The sequence below is a fragment of the Sinocyclocheilus rhinocerous genome, unplaced genomic scaffold (assembly GCF_001515625.1).
Source record: "Sinocyclocheilus rhinocerous isolate Xijiao unplaced genomic scaffold, SAMN03320098_v1.1 scaffold1333, whole genome shotgun sequence".
In the NCBI taxonomy this organism is placed as follows: domain Eukaryota; kingdom Metazoa; phylum Chordata; class Actinopteri; order Cypriniformes; family Cyprinidae; genus Sinocyclocheilus; species Sinocyclocheilus rhinocerous.
Genome location: NW_015625783.1, coordinates 426,389 through 440,818, shown reverse-complemented (window position 1 = coordinate 440,818; position 14,430 = coordinate 426,389). Strand labels below are relative to the sequence as shown.

Genomic DNA, 14,430 nt, shown 5'->3' with positions numbered 1-14,430 from the left:
ACTGAGCCATTCCTTTTCCCATTTTTAGTTTTAGTCTGGTCTAGTCTTTCCGTGTTGCCTTGTTGTCTGTTTCCTGACCTTCTGCCTGTGTTTATTGGATTACCCCTCTTGTCAAGCCCTCTGGATGCTGTTCGCTGATCGTAGACCCACGCTAGCCCAAGGAATATTCTTTGTCTTGCCTGTGCCATACCTGTTTGCTGTTGTTCGACCCTGCCTGTGTTTGACCACTTCTCTTGTGAATAAAAGCTTGCACATGGATACGCACGCCTCTCGTCTCGTCAGCCCCGTTACATAACCGTTGTGAATCGGGCTAAAGTAAGGCGATAGTTTTGAACACTGGCTGGTTATGTACTTGCTCAAATATTGATTTCTGATCATTTTTAACCAAAAAATGTTACGGACTGCAGCTTTAATGACAAAATTTTCATTTTTGGGTGAATTATCCCTTTAAGCAGCACAACTGTTTTCAAAATTGATGATATCACACACAGTCACAGGAATAAATTACATTTTAAAATACATTAAAATAGAAAATTTATATTTTAAACTAATACTATTTCACAATATTACCTTTCTTACTGCATTTTGGATAAAATAAATGCAGCCTTGGTGAGCATAAGAGACTATTGCATTGAAAATATTTTTTCAGACTGTGTCAGCAATGTACTACTACTGTTATAAATGTACTGTTGTCCTGCTTTTAGTATTACTGTTGTATATCTTTATTGTCACATATGTTCAGTTTCCACATTTTTGAACAAAATAGTGAAATAGCACTAGGAATTAGTATTCCGTTTCGAACACAGCTTTTTTTCAGATGACTAATTTTTCTTCCCTTTTGAGAGCTTTTAATGTAAGAGATAGGAATGTAAACAGTAAGTGAAAAGAGGTAGAAATGTCACAAGCCCGATTTGAACTCAAATTGCCCGCATGAGCGCCACGACACAATGAATCACAGAGTATGTGTGTTAAACAGTAGGCAATGACTCCAATTTGTAAAGGCCTTTTAAATGTAAATTCAACATGTAGTTTTTTTTTCCTTTCTAAAGGGTATTTTACATGCAACTTAAAGCTGCGGAATATAGAAGTGTTTCTCTAGCCCTGCAGCTAAACACTGCAGTTAACACAAAGAAGAGGAGAGTTTTAATCCACACCAGCACTTTGCTCACCTCATATCTACAGGAACAGAGTAGCTCTTAGCCTTCTACTGCTTGATTTCTTCACAGATCCTGTTTTTCAGAGCTGCACGTTGTTTTTATCAGAACGCTCTGACGCCACTCCGCTCTGTTTTTGTATTTTTTCCCCTCACGACCCCTCGTTTACTTCGTCTCCTTTTTTACTTCAGAGCCTGGTTCTCTGCATGAAAACAACTTGAGAGCATAACAACAACAGGTTCTTACTTGAGGAAAACATGACTGTGAATGAGACGTGCTGCAGGGGATGGATGGAAGGAAAACAGGAAAGAACAGAGAGCGCCTGCTGAGGGAAATGGACGAGCACGAGTGAAAGATATTTAAAGAAGGATATGTTGTTAAAATAGACTCATGTAAACATGTCATTTCTACTGAAGATCTCATTCCCCTGAGTGACACACAACGGGCTTGTTTGTAACCGAGTGAACAGGAGAGGAAGAGCTGCTTTAATAAGATATGATCATTCCCCTGAAGGGCCTGTTTGCAATTAAACTGTGTTTTTTTGTTTTTGCATCATCTATCAGGACCCCCACTATGGCAGGTGGTCTCTTCTCCATAGACAGAGGTTATTTCCAGGAGATTGGCACATATGATGCAGGCATGGACATTTGGGGAGGAGAGAACCTGGAGATGTCCTTCAGGGTCAGTCTCACTGCTGATATTATAATATTCAACCACCACAATTCCACTTGTGCTTATATAGTGAATATAAAGTTATTGATGATTTTTCATACTCTGAGAAGTAATATTTGTCCTTGTTTATCAGATTTGGCAATGCGGGGGGACGCTTGAGATCGTCACGTGTTCTCACGTCGGTCACGTGTTCCGTAAGGCAACGCCGTACACGTTCCCTGGTGGAACTGGGCAGATCATCAACAAAAACAACAGGCGGCTGGCAGAGGTCTGGATGGATGAGTTCAAGAACTTCTTCTACATCATCTCACCTGGTCAGTCACGTTTACATGCTACACATCTGCACCCTAAACAGATACACAGTAAAAGTTTGAAAATACAGAAACACAAACACTACACACAATTTCAGTTTACATAGGCAAGTGCACAACTCAAATAGTGAAATGGTTACAATATATACACAAACAATATAGACATATAGGCACTATATACGGTATATAATGTATAACATAATACAATATATAATTTACAATATTTGTTATATGAAAAATAGTATACAGTATACAATATGTACAATATATAATTACAATATATATACTGAACAAAATTATAAACTCAACACTTTTGTTTTTGCCCCCATTTTTCATGAGCTGAACTCAAAGATCTAAGACTTTTTCTATGTACACAAAAAGTGCTCACACACACAGATTTGTGAATAATATTTGAGAGAAATATGCCTTTTGTGTACATAGAAAAAGTCTTAGATCTTTGAGTTCAGCTCATGAAAAATGGGGGCAAAAACAAAAGTGTTGCGTTTATAATTTTGTTCAGTGTGTATATATATATATAATTATACAATATATAATTACAATATACAATATATAGTACACTACCTGACAAAATGTTTTGAACAGTAAGTTTTTAATGTTTTTATTATGTTTTATTATTTATAAAAGTCTCTTCTGCTCACCAAGCCTGCATTTATTTGATCCAATATATTCTATTGTAATGTACTCATTCTAATATATTTAAAAAATCATTTACATTGCTGGTAGGTTATCATTGCACAAATTAACACACTCTCTACAATTAAAAAAATAAAAATTAGAAGAGTTCTAAACTAACGCGCTGTCTACACTGTATCTAACTCACACACGCTCAAGGCTGATTTATACTCGACGCGTCCGCAAGTTCGCTTAGGTGCGTGCGGCAAATATGACGTCATCGCGGTGTTGGCGGAAGTTCGCTTTGAGTGAGCGCGACATCGTTTCGCGTGGCGGTGTGCACGACATTTTCCCCCCCCCCAAAAAAAAAATACACTGAATAAAAGCTTTTTATTTCAGATTAATGCTGATCGTTAGATCTTTATATTTATCAAAGAATCCTGAAAAAAATTTACTCAACTGTATTAAATATTGATAATAATAATCATTTAAAATTGTGTTCCTCTGCGGCCAGATTAAACCTTGTTGTAGCCTATAAATGCTCTGTTCATTCTTTTTTAGAAACCTTGCACTTTTCTACTCAATTTTAAACGTTGTAAAATTTTAAACAAATTAAGCGTGGTCCACTGCTGCACACGTGCCACAATATCGATACAGGGCCAGCTCGTATCGTCAAATCTCTGTGACGATACATCGTCGTATCGATATTTTGAACACAGCACTACTGAAGACTAGAGTAATGATGCTGAAAATTTAGCTTTGATCACTGGAATAAATTTCATTTTAAATTATATTCAAATAGAAAGCAGTTATGTTAAATAGTAAAAATATTTCACACTGTTACTGCTTTGCTTGCTGTATTTTGGATCAAATAAATGCAGGCTTGGTGAGCAGAAGAGAATTCTTTAAAAAACATTAAAAATATTTCTCTTCAAAAACTTTTGACTGGTAGTGTACATAATACAATATATAATGTACAGTGTAGTCATACTTCATGCAGGTATTTGAATGCAGACACAAATGTTTGTAAATAGTTCCCATTACTTCTATGCATACTAGCATTACTGTGGAAGTAACCAAACCTATTTTTGAGGAAAACAATAATTACTAGGGATGCTCAATTATCATAAAATCATGATCAAAATTTTTTTGGTCAATATTGAGATTATTTAACACGATTAAGGGTGAGCAATTTTCCCAAAATGTTATACAGGTATCACAGTATTTCAGTAAAAAGTCATTTTATTTCACAATAATGACATATATTATTATAAATTATGATAGAAATTTCACAATTCTCAGTTCTACAATTTCTATGCCAGAGCAAAAAAAAAACAAAACTAATGCTTGGCTAATGTAAGTAAAAAGTCTTCTAAATTATTTTGAAGACATTTAAACTAACTGTTTTTAATATCAAGCATGTCCCACAGTAAAGCAACAACAATTATTTTACAACAATTATGGAGGGGCAAAAGAGCACTGCTGTTAATAAAAGGAGTGGGCTGGATTTATAACACAAGACACAATGTGGGCATCATTGCCAAATGGAATGCAGCACAATAATCATTTTATCCCAATAATCTTGTTTTCATAATCGTTTTAAGCCAAAAAAAAAGAAAAATTATTTGCCCTTGTGGCAAGGCTAAGAATGTAACATATACTTGTTTTATGTTATGAATTGCACTTTGACTCATTTCACCCATACAATACATGCAATCAGTGTTTTGGGAGTCACACATAGTTCAAGATTATAGTAGGACACAATATTGCCAATTTTTGAAATAACATTTCCTTATCTTGTCTCTCAGTCTCGTCTCTTTGCCTTTCTCTGTATTGGTGTCTTTCTATGACTGTCTCTCTATCTCTGTGTCTGTCTCTTTAATGGGGTGTGTGTGTATTATCAGCACTCTTGGGCACTCGAGCCGTATTGACTCAGAAGGAGATGTTGGATAATAGATATTAATGTCACTGTCAATAGTGTCCAATGCTGCTCAGAGCTATCTGTGTGACTGTGTGCGTATTGTGTTATTCTTTCCCTCCTCTACACAAATGCCTTTGTATACTCTCTCCTTATTGTTACGGCTGAAAGGCAAGCATCTGGACAAAAAACCCTAACCTTCAGTATCAAACTTCAGCCTGTAACTTGTCCTTTAGCATTTGTGCTACAAACATGAATGATACCACAAGTCATGACGCTTGTGGAGGAGAAGTGTTTTATTACATTTGTAAGCGACCAGGCTTGCAGTGTTTCGTCTGGGGAACAATAAAACAGTTACACTGAAGTATAGCTCTAAACCATATCCAGCACAGTACACAGTTGTTTGTCTTTTGAAGAAAATATTCTTTACAAAATAGTGAATGTTTTAATCTCACAATTTTAGTATGTATTTGAGTGGACGAAAAATAACATTGCTGAAGTGTAAAATACAAACCAAATCTTTAAAGATTTGATAAATATTATGATGCATGTCTTTCACCCTGTTTTATTGTGTTATTTATATTCTATTATAGTATTTATAAATCTGATTTATAATATTTAGATGATGTTTGTGCTTTGATATATTTTAAGATTTAAAGTTTTAGTAATTTTGGTATGTACTTTAATAATTTTATATGTTTTTTATTTTTCTATTTAGCTTTATTTTAGTAATGTTAGTATTAAACTAATTTAATAGTTCAAATTTCTAATTTTCATTTAAGTTCTTTGCTTTAAGTTCTCATGTAATATTTACATCTTATTTCAGCTTTAATTAATTTAACAAAAGTTGTTTTAATAGTTTGTTTTAGTTAACAATAGCAATACTGTTTTACCTTTTCTTTATTATCATTGACAAAATCAAAAAAAGTTTTCATTAAAAAACATAATTGGCAGTAATTTTGTTGACAAGATTAATAGTGCCACTTATTAACCACCCCAAATGCCCTACAAACCACTTAGCACCTTAACCACCCACAGTATCCTAGAAAATCGAAATGTTAAAGTTTATTAACCACTTTGCACTCTCATGTGTTTGTTTGTTTCAGGTGTGACGAAAGTGGATTATGGAGACATCTCATCCAGAACATCACTGAGACAGAGACTGCAGTGTAAGCCATTCTCCTGGTACCTAGAAAATGTCTACCCAGACTCCCAGATACCACGCCACTACTACTCGCTGGGAGAGGTCTGTATCACTTTCTCTCTCACACACACACACACACACACTCATGCTGATAGCAAAAGGGAAATCACTGCATAGTGTGATAAACACATTTCTGTGTGTGTGTGTTAAAGAAGCGCAGGTGTGAATTAGCAAGGGGCGTTCTTTTACGCGGGGTTGACTGTGTCACAGGAATTGATTGTTTTTTTTTTTTATTCCAGTCACTGTGTTCAGGAAATGAGAGACATTTATTCTCTCCTAGTCTGCTCTCCCTCTGTCATCGTCTTGTTTCCTGTTCCGTCTCTCACCCTTTCGTTTCATCTGTCCATCGCTGCCTCTCTTTTTCAGACATTCTTATGAATAAAACATGCGTGTCATCTCTGATGTCTGAAACTCGCTCAGAACGGAGTCTGTCTGTTCTTCTGACTGGTTAAGGCTCTATCTTCCTTGTGCTGTCTATGGTTCGTTCCCTTTTAGCTCATCTTTGTCTCTCCTCGCCACTGATGGTGACATTGTAAGGTGTAAGGCAGGACACAGACAGAATAATACATGGAGCAAGTGATGTCACAATAATGTTCCATGTGTAGCCAGTAAAAAGTTTGGGGTTGAAGTTTTTGAAAGAAGTCTCTTATGTTCAACATGGCTGCATTTATTTCTTCAAAAATACAGTACAGTAAAAACACTAATATTGTAAAATATTATTACAAATATTTTTAAAATATAATTTATTCCTGTGGTGGCAAAGCTGAATTTTCAGCAGACATTACTACAGGCTTCAGTGTCACATGATCCTTCAGAAATCATTCTAATATTGCTATTTATTGTCAATGTTGAAAACAGTTATACTGCGTAATATTTTTGTGGAAACCGTGATACTTTTTCAGGATTCTTTGATCAATTGAATGTTCAAAAGAACAGGATTAATTTGAAATATAATTTTTTTGTAGCAGTGTAAAAGCCTTTACTTTCGTTTGATCAATGTAATGCATCCTTGCTAAATAAAAGTATTAATTTCTTTTAACAAAAAATCTTACGGATCCCGAGCTTTTGAACAGTAGTGCATGAAAAGGTTTAATAGCTAGCACTTTAAGATAAAGCAGTAAGAGAGGCTGGGTAAAATCCCAAGATCGATCTTTCACTCCATGCCTATTTTTGTATCTGACTGAAAATGTATTAGTGCACTGCTTCCTGTCATCGCATTCTGCTGTACTAACTCACTCAACTTCATAGTGTGGACCCTTATGTTAATTTTTTTATTTAATATTTTTGCAAAAGAGTTACTTGTGTGAAGAAGCATTAGCAGAGAGAGAATTGACATTATAAGTGAAAATAACCTACTGAATCATAATCAAATCAGATTGAATCAGAATCGGAATCTTAACCATTTATGGTCATTTTGAATCTAAATAGTTGTAAAATATTTGGAAATACCCAAACCTTTGAGTGGTTGTGCATTACAATGATTATAACAGAACTATTAAAACAGCCAAGTATTAAATCAGCATTTGCATAAAACACTGGCTAAAAATAATAGCAGCGAAGCTGTTAAATGTGATTGTCATGGTTTAAGCCCCACTGATCTTGACGTTTGTGTAACTCAGTGTTTTGGATGAAAGCAGCGAGCTGTCTTTCCCTTCATCTGCTGTCTTTCATCAAGTACACATTTACGTGTGTGTTTGTGTGTTTGATTGGCACAGTTGTCTCTTAGTTCGTCGATACTCCCCCCAGGTGTGCGATAAGCTTTGGGTAATTAACCATGTTGGACACTCAGACAGAGACGTGACTGTGTTTATTCATGCAAGAGAGCTGCTTGAGTGTGTCTAATCTATTTGTGTGATCTGTCCGATTGCAGATCCGTAATGTTGAGACTAACCAGTGTCTGGATAACATGGCCAGGAAAGAGAATGAAAAAGTGGGCATTTTCAACTGCCATGGCATGGGTGGAAACCAGGTCATCTTTCTCACTTTTAAAACACAAACTTGGTTAGAGTAGTCGTGTTGATGCTTGACATGTACGACACTGATGTATTGTGACCTTTTCCGCCTGCTCAGGTTTTCTCGTACACAGCCAATAAAGAGATCCGAACTGATGACCTCTGTTTGGATGTGTCTAAACTCAGTGGTCCGGTTATGATGCTCAAGTGCCATCACTTGAAAGGCAACCAGCTCTGGGAATATGACCCTGTGGTAAGTGTATAAATGTGAAACGGATCACAAAATCGAATTTACAGTAATGCTCTTACTGTTCTATGGGGCAGGGCGTTACACCAGGATAAATGTTAAAATACACAATACTTAAAAGACCAGAATTGCGAGCTAATCTTGTCTGTGTAAAGTTATATCCAAAGTTACATGCTTCTGGAGGGCTACCTTCCTGCAGACTTCAATTTCAACCCTACTCCAACATTCTTGCCAAGTAATCCTGAAGATCTTAATTGGTTGGTTGGCTCGTTCAGGTTCGTTTGATTAGGATTTGAGCTAAAATCTGTAGGATAGTGGTCCTCCAGAAGCAGGGTTGGCTACCCCGGTGAAAAGCCTTGCTTGATGAGCATAAAGATACCTAAAAGAGTTGTTAAAAGCACTGATTTTGACAACTTTACTGTTGAGATACACATTTTTGTATAGATTGTACAGAAGAATTAATGTGTTTTAACGAAAATACAAGCTTATTCTTTTAATCTGTTCTTTAATGCCTTCCCCCTCGACTTCCACTGCAAGTCACATATTGTAAATATATGTTTTTACAAACTGACAAGTGAAAATTGCTGCTTGTGGTAATTAAGAACATGCTCCAGATGTTGTTGATAGAGCTTAATTTGTTTTGAATCCAAAATACTCCCTGAACATGTTTTATCCCGGACGAGCCCCCAATCCAATTCTGTCCAATCCTGCTCCTGGAGGGTCACCTTCCTGCAGCTCTTCTCCAGCACACCTGCCTAGATGTTTCTAGTAATCCTGAAGACCTTGATTAGCTGTTTAAGACTATCTATAAAGTTTAAGACTGTCTATAATTAGAGTAGACCAGGGGTGTTCAATCCTACTCCTGGAGGGTCACTTTCCTACAGAGTTTAGCCACAACACACCTGCCTGGAAGTTTCCAGTGATCCTGAAGACCTTTATTGCCTGGCTCAAGTGTGATTAATTCGGGATAGAGCTGAACTCTTGGAAGGTGTCCCTTCAGGAGTAGGATTGGACACCTCTGGAGTAAGAGCAAAACTCAGTAGGTCCTCAAGAAGATCCAACATCAAGTGGTATCAAGGTGAAACATTACAATTATGAATGAACATTATCACTTAACGGCATCTAGGTGATGACAAAGGTGGTGAAACGTGTAAAACAATGTGCCAAACCATAATGTTGCACATTTTGCACTGTTCTCTCATGCATGCATGTATGCAGATGTGCTTTTGACTCTTGATTTTCACCTCAAGGGTCGCAATGGCCTCATATATGTCATATAACATCAAAAACAGCCAGCTAACCCTTTAAAGTTGTCTGTCTGCAGGGTGCGCACTCACCCTTCTCTTGTAATGTATGTGCATGCACATACACCCCATGGCTTCCCTTATAAACACTGTTGAAGGGATGCTAGTTTAGTAAGATTAAATCACCTCTCTGTCAATCTTAAAAGTACATCACAACGCACCTTCAGGCCTGAGGAGAGTGAATTAGCCAAGGGGAGGAAAGAGGAAGATTGCTTTTTGCAATCCTCTGCTGTTGGCTTAAAGAGATGCCTGCTACTCCAAAGCCTCCTCCTCCTCCCCCTTCTCGCCCCAGATTCGAAGCCCCCACCACGTTGGCCCGGTGCCCGGAGAGACGGAAGGCTGCACAGAATAGAGAACTCGAGCAGAGACTTTCCACTGTCAGATAAAGGTTCTGTTTTTCTCGTGGGGAGAAAGAGAGAGACAGACAGAGTGGAAGGAAAGGAGATTCACAGTGAGCACGATCAGGAAATCTCTTGCCAACGAGAGCACCTCTCCTGCATGCATTACCATACATTACCTTCGCAAGCTCATCGACGTGTGCGTGCGGCCTCACACCTTACACTGTGTGTCTTATAGGTTCTACCGCTATCCTAATTGTATCTGTGCGGCTTAATGCTTCTCGCTAGACTGAAACTCTAGAGCACTCAGCTCACCTAAGGCCCATTACACACACTCACACACATGCTCCACTGTAAAGCAATCCCTGTGCATCGACAATTTGTCTCTGCCCTGGAGCGCACAGGTTGTCCAGTCGTGCGTGTATAGCGCGGAGTGGCATACTGCTTACTATCAGTAATATTGTATTACACTATGAATACTGAGCACAGGAATACCTGGATGACCTACTACATTTGCCTGAATGAGCATGAATCTAGCGCACAGCATGGGATCCCACAATGCAGTGCGCTCAACTTGAACTTGCTTTTCTATTGTGACAAATTTAGCATAATATCAGACATGATCTTTAACTCTCCCTTTACGCATTTGAATGGACACCCAAACATTGAGACATTTAAAGAAAATTGGTCTAAAATGCAAAGTAATAGCAATTATAGAGCTCAATGGTGATGTTTTGTTTTTCAGATTGTTACCTGCCCTGCCATTTTCATAATATTTTTTTAATCTGGTGTATTTTTTTAAAATAAATTTCATAAAATGTTAGATTTTTCTTTTCATAAAATTTTTAGATTGTTAAAATTCATTTTGTAATTATTATGGAGATATTAATAATGTAGATTTAAATAAAATGTATTTATTTTATTGCGTATCCCTATACATATGAATACTTTTATTGTCAGTCCTCAGTCTCTCATTCTGAGAAGAGCGCGCACACACACACACACACACACATACAATATATATATATATATATATATATATAAACCTCCTTTTCTTGATGTCCTCATTTGTTAAAAATGTTAAAGAAATAAATAAATCTTGAATTTTTACAATATTTATTATAATTTTTTCTTTAATTATTTTACTTTTGTATTACTCTTTTTATTTTTATTTTTTTTATTTTAGGAATATACACTACAGTAATTATACAGTAAAGTATGTAATTCAACAAATGTGGCATTTTGTGACAACTGCTGGGTGATGATAATTGGGATGCCATTTGTGGAACTTAACATACAGCATAGTGAGATCAATGTGTATTATATAGCAATATATATAGCAACAATTCTGTTCTAAACATAGCCGGTGTTTTTGCTCTGTCTCACTCACAATGTATGTCTGTCTCTCTCTTCCTGCAGAAGCTGAGCCTGGTACACGTGAACAGTAATCAGTGTTTGGATAAGGCGTCTGAAGATGACAGTCAGGTGCCCAGCGTCAAGGACTGCACCGGAAGCCGCTCGCAGCAGTGGCTGCTCCGAAACGTCACACTGCCCGAGATATTCTGAGCTCGCACACGGACGGACAGATGGACAGACTCTCACACCGTCGCTGATGGAGAGAACGTGAGAGAAAGGACTGCTTTCCTCTCAATCCTGGTGGTCTGCCTTCAAATGATCTCAAAGAACAGAACCGCATACAGTATGTATATGAATCTCCCCATCACTCCACCTTTGCAGAGGAAAAGAACGAACGATGGAGAGAAAGACTCGTGGAGAAAGAAACTTGAGTTTGATGCCGTTATCCTCGTTCGAGGGGCAGCGGGCATTTTGGTTATGTTTACGAGAACGCCTCCCTTTTAGAGTATCAGTGTGTGTGTGTGTGACGGGAATGCGCGAGTCAGTGTTTTCCACAGGAGTTTCGCCCTTTTTTAAGTTAAATATTTTTCAAGCCTTGTAGAAATGAAGGGTATCTAGCACATGAAGGAGAGGCTGAAGTGTGTCTGAGTGCATGTGAGATTTCAAGTGTGTCACATCAGGATGGATCTTCTGTCTGTGGACGTTACAGTGATCTGCCATCCGTTTGAAGCAGGGGCTCCCCCTACTGGCCACCGACACACACTGACCTGTCTATCAATCTTCATCTCAGCCAGTGGACTACCTACAATCAATCACCGTATAGAGCTATAATCAATGAAAAAAGGATGACTGTCTGACCAGGATGTTTTTCATATCATCAGTGTTCATGTAACTTTTACACCAGAGGTTGATACTTTTTTTTTGGTTTCTGCATTTTTGAGTGCCACGTACAAGCACTTTTCACTTGTTTGGTGTTGTTTTTTATGTCAAGTCTGTCTCTTAAAGATATTATTGTAATTTAACACGCGATTTCAGGACAGTCCTGAACTCGCCCCGAATTTGGGTTCCAGCCCTCAGCTGACATGGTTTACCCATAAGCACGTGGGTTGATCGGGAAGAGATGGATCATCTTCTGTCATATCATCCAATTGTACAAGGGCTCGTTCTCACTGTGTACATGCACGAGAAAGAACTCTTTCATCTGATATCTTTCTTTGTTTACGTTCACTTTAAATTGTTACTGGCTTTTGTGTAGAATTTATTTATTTCATCACCTCATTTGGCATCTGAAGGTGAAAGAAGGCTGCTTGCCACATTTCAACTGATGTCTGATAGCCTAAAGAGATTGTCCTGCATTTCAGATTCATGAGATTTCATTCTTCTGATTTTATTTTCAAATGGTCTGAGATTTCATTTGAGCTGTGATGGTTGAAGATGGTTGGAAAATGAAATTGAACCCCTCTGTTTTGAGATTTGTCACGTGGAATCAGGATTTTTTTTTTCCCTTGAAAACTCTTGACCCGGTCTAAATACTTTAAATGATCTGTACTCTTTTTGTCCTACTGTGTACCAAAAAATTAATTCTGAATTGTAAGATTCTAGATTCTAAAACAAAAGATTCAAAATAAAGATAAGAAAAGGTCAAATGTGAGTTTCTAAATTGTAAATGCACATTAGAGATTCTTAAAAAGATTCAAGACTCTATAGATTCAAAATTTTAAATCTCTAAATATAGATTCTAGATTCTAAAAAAGATTCTAAATATAGTCTACATTCTGAAAAAAAAAAGATTCTAAGTAATGATTGTAAATTGTGAGATTCTGAATTGTAAGACTGTAAATACAGATTCTAGATTGTAAATAAAAGGGCAGTTTCCTTGCAGACTCAGAGGATGGGTGAGGATCTTGCGAGTATTTGGACAGGGCCTCAAGATCATCTGTAGAGATGTGTGAGTGTGAACAAGTGTGTGTGTTTATATTTGTCAAAGGGATTTCTTTTGTTTTTGTCTTTTTTGTTGAATTGATGAGGGTCTGGCCTGCTGATTGGTGGGTTAGAGAGCCCTGTGTTGAGATGATCCACAGGCTAGAGAAATAAACCACAGAAAGTTTACAGTCCAACTTCTCTATTAGCCTGTATGATCTTTGTTCATGTGCACACATGCAGTTTCATGGTTAAAAAAGTTGTATTGAGAACTGTGCAGTTGGTTTTAGTTCCTCGGCAGTGGTTAATAGGTTTTTGTTGCACAATGGGGCACCATGCAATGCAGGGTTGTTAAGGTATTGTGCTGGATTTTGTACTCTCAGGCTTAAGCATTATCAAAATTATCATAACTTTTATAATTCTTGTGCAAGTGCAAGGTTCAAGTTTCATAGTTAGAGTTTTGCCTTGCTTTGGTTTATCATTTGGTGGCACAGTAGATACTCAACACTAAGATCTCAGACCCCTGCACTCACAAGACTGAAGTACTGACAAGAACACTTGCAGTTACTCTAATGATCTAATTAGCCAGTGTTTGCCTTAGAGAAATAAAATTGGAGAAAGTCATTAAAATATATTGTATTTTCATATTTCATTGTATTTTTACTTGAAAGATTACTGTGAAAAATTTTTTTTTTTTTTTTTTTAACCAGGTTATATTTCCAAGTATATTTCACCAAAGCATTGCAAGTTGTTGAAAATAAATTCACACATTTAGTTTAGCAAATGAGTGATAAATGCTGATTATAATAAATTACCAGAGGAAACCTTGCTTTTGATAAACAGTATACCCCATTTCTGAGCGTGAACGTCTGGTTTCCCAGAATCACTTAATCTTTTAAAACTGCTGATTGTTCTCAGCAGTGCTTCACTTGTGTTTCGAGGCAGAATATAAAAGACTAATTGGCTGACGGAGACTAATGAGTGGTGTAAGGTTTGGAATGTAAGGTCATGTGGGGCTCATGCTATGCCTTTAAAATGTACAGTAATTTCAGCATACAATAATTTACCATGCATTGAGCATTTTCATATATTGGTCACGCAAGCGCGATCACATGCTAATATATCAGGTTTCATAATGAGTGAGCAGTATATGTTATTTATATAATTGCTATTATTCCATTTAAAAAATGCTTTGAAGCATCAACTTTGAGCACGTAGGAACTTGACTACAGATCTATGTTAGGAATTTAGAAAAGCATTAGGCTATTTCATTTTTAAACAGTTATTTCATTTAAATTAGTTTTTTATTTTGATGTGATAAAAATAGGGGGGAAAATGGAACACTGGAACCTTACAAACAAAAACGAAAGCCTCACAAACCAAAGCTGCACGTCTACTGCTCATTTATCAGATGACAGACT

The 14,430-nt window shown here is 37.0% G+C and overlaps 1 protein-coding gene across 3 annotated transcripts in view; it reads left to right on the top strand.

The window, feature by feature from the left end:
* Positions 1-14,190, top strand: part of LOC107706221 (polypeptide N-acetylgalactosaminyltransferase 1-like) — a 111,930-nt gene extending 97,740 nt beyond the window's left edge. For all 3 annotated transcript variants that reach the window (XM_016509856.1, XM_016509874.1, XM_016509865.1), the window contains 6 exons: positions 1,718-1,835; positions 1,960-2,140; positions 5,795-5,934; positions 7,763-7,861; positions 7,963-8,097; positions 11,153-14,190. In XM_016509856.1, the coding sequence (XP_016365342.1) occupies positions 1,718-1,835; positions 1,960-2,140; positions 5,795-5,934; positions 7,763-7,861; positions 7,963-8,097; positions 11,153-11,299 (820 nt within the window). In that variant the 3' untranslated portion in view covers positions 11,300-14,190. The remainder of the gene's footprint in view (positions 1-1,717; positions 1,836-1,959; positions 2,141-5,794; positions 5,935-7,762; positions 7,862-7,962; positions 8,098-11,152) is intronic.
* The last annotated feature ends 240 nt before the right edge of the window (positions 14,191-14,430 follow it).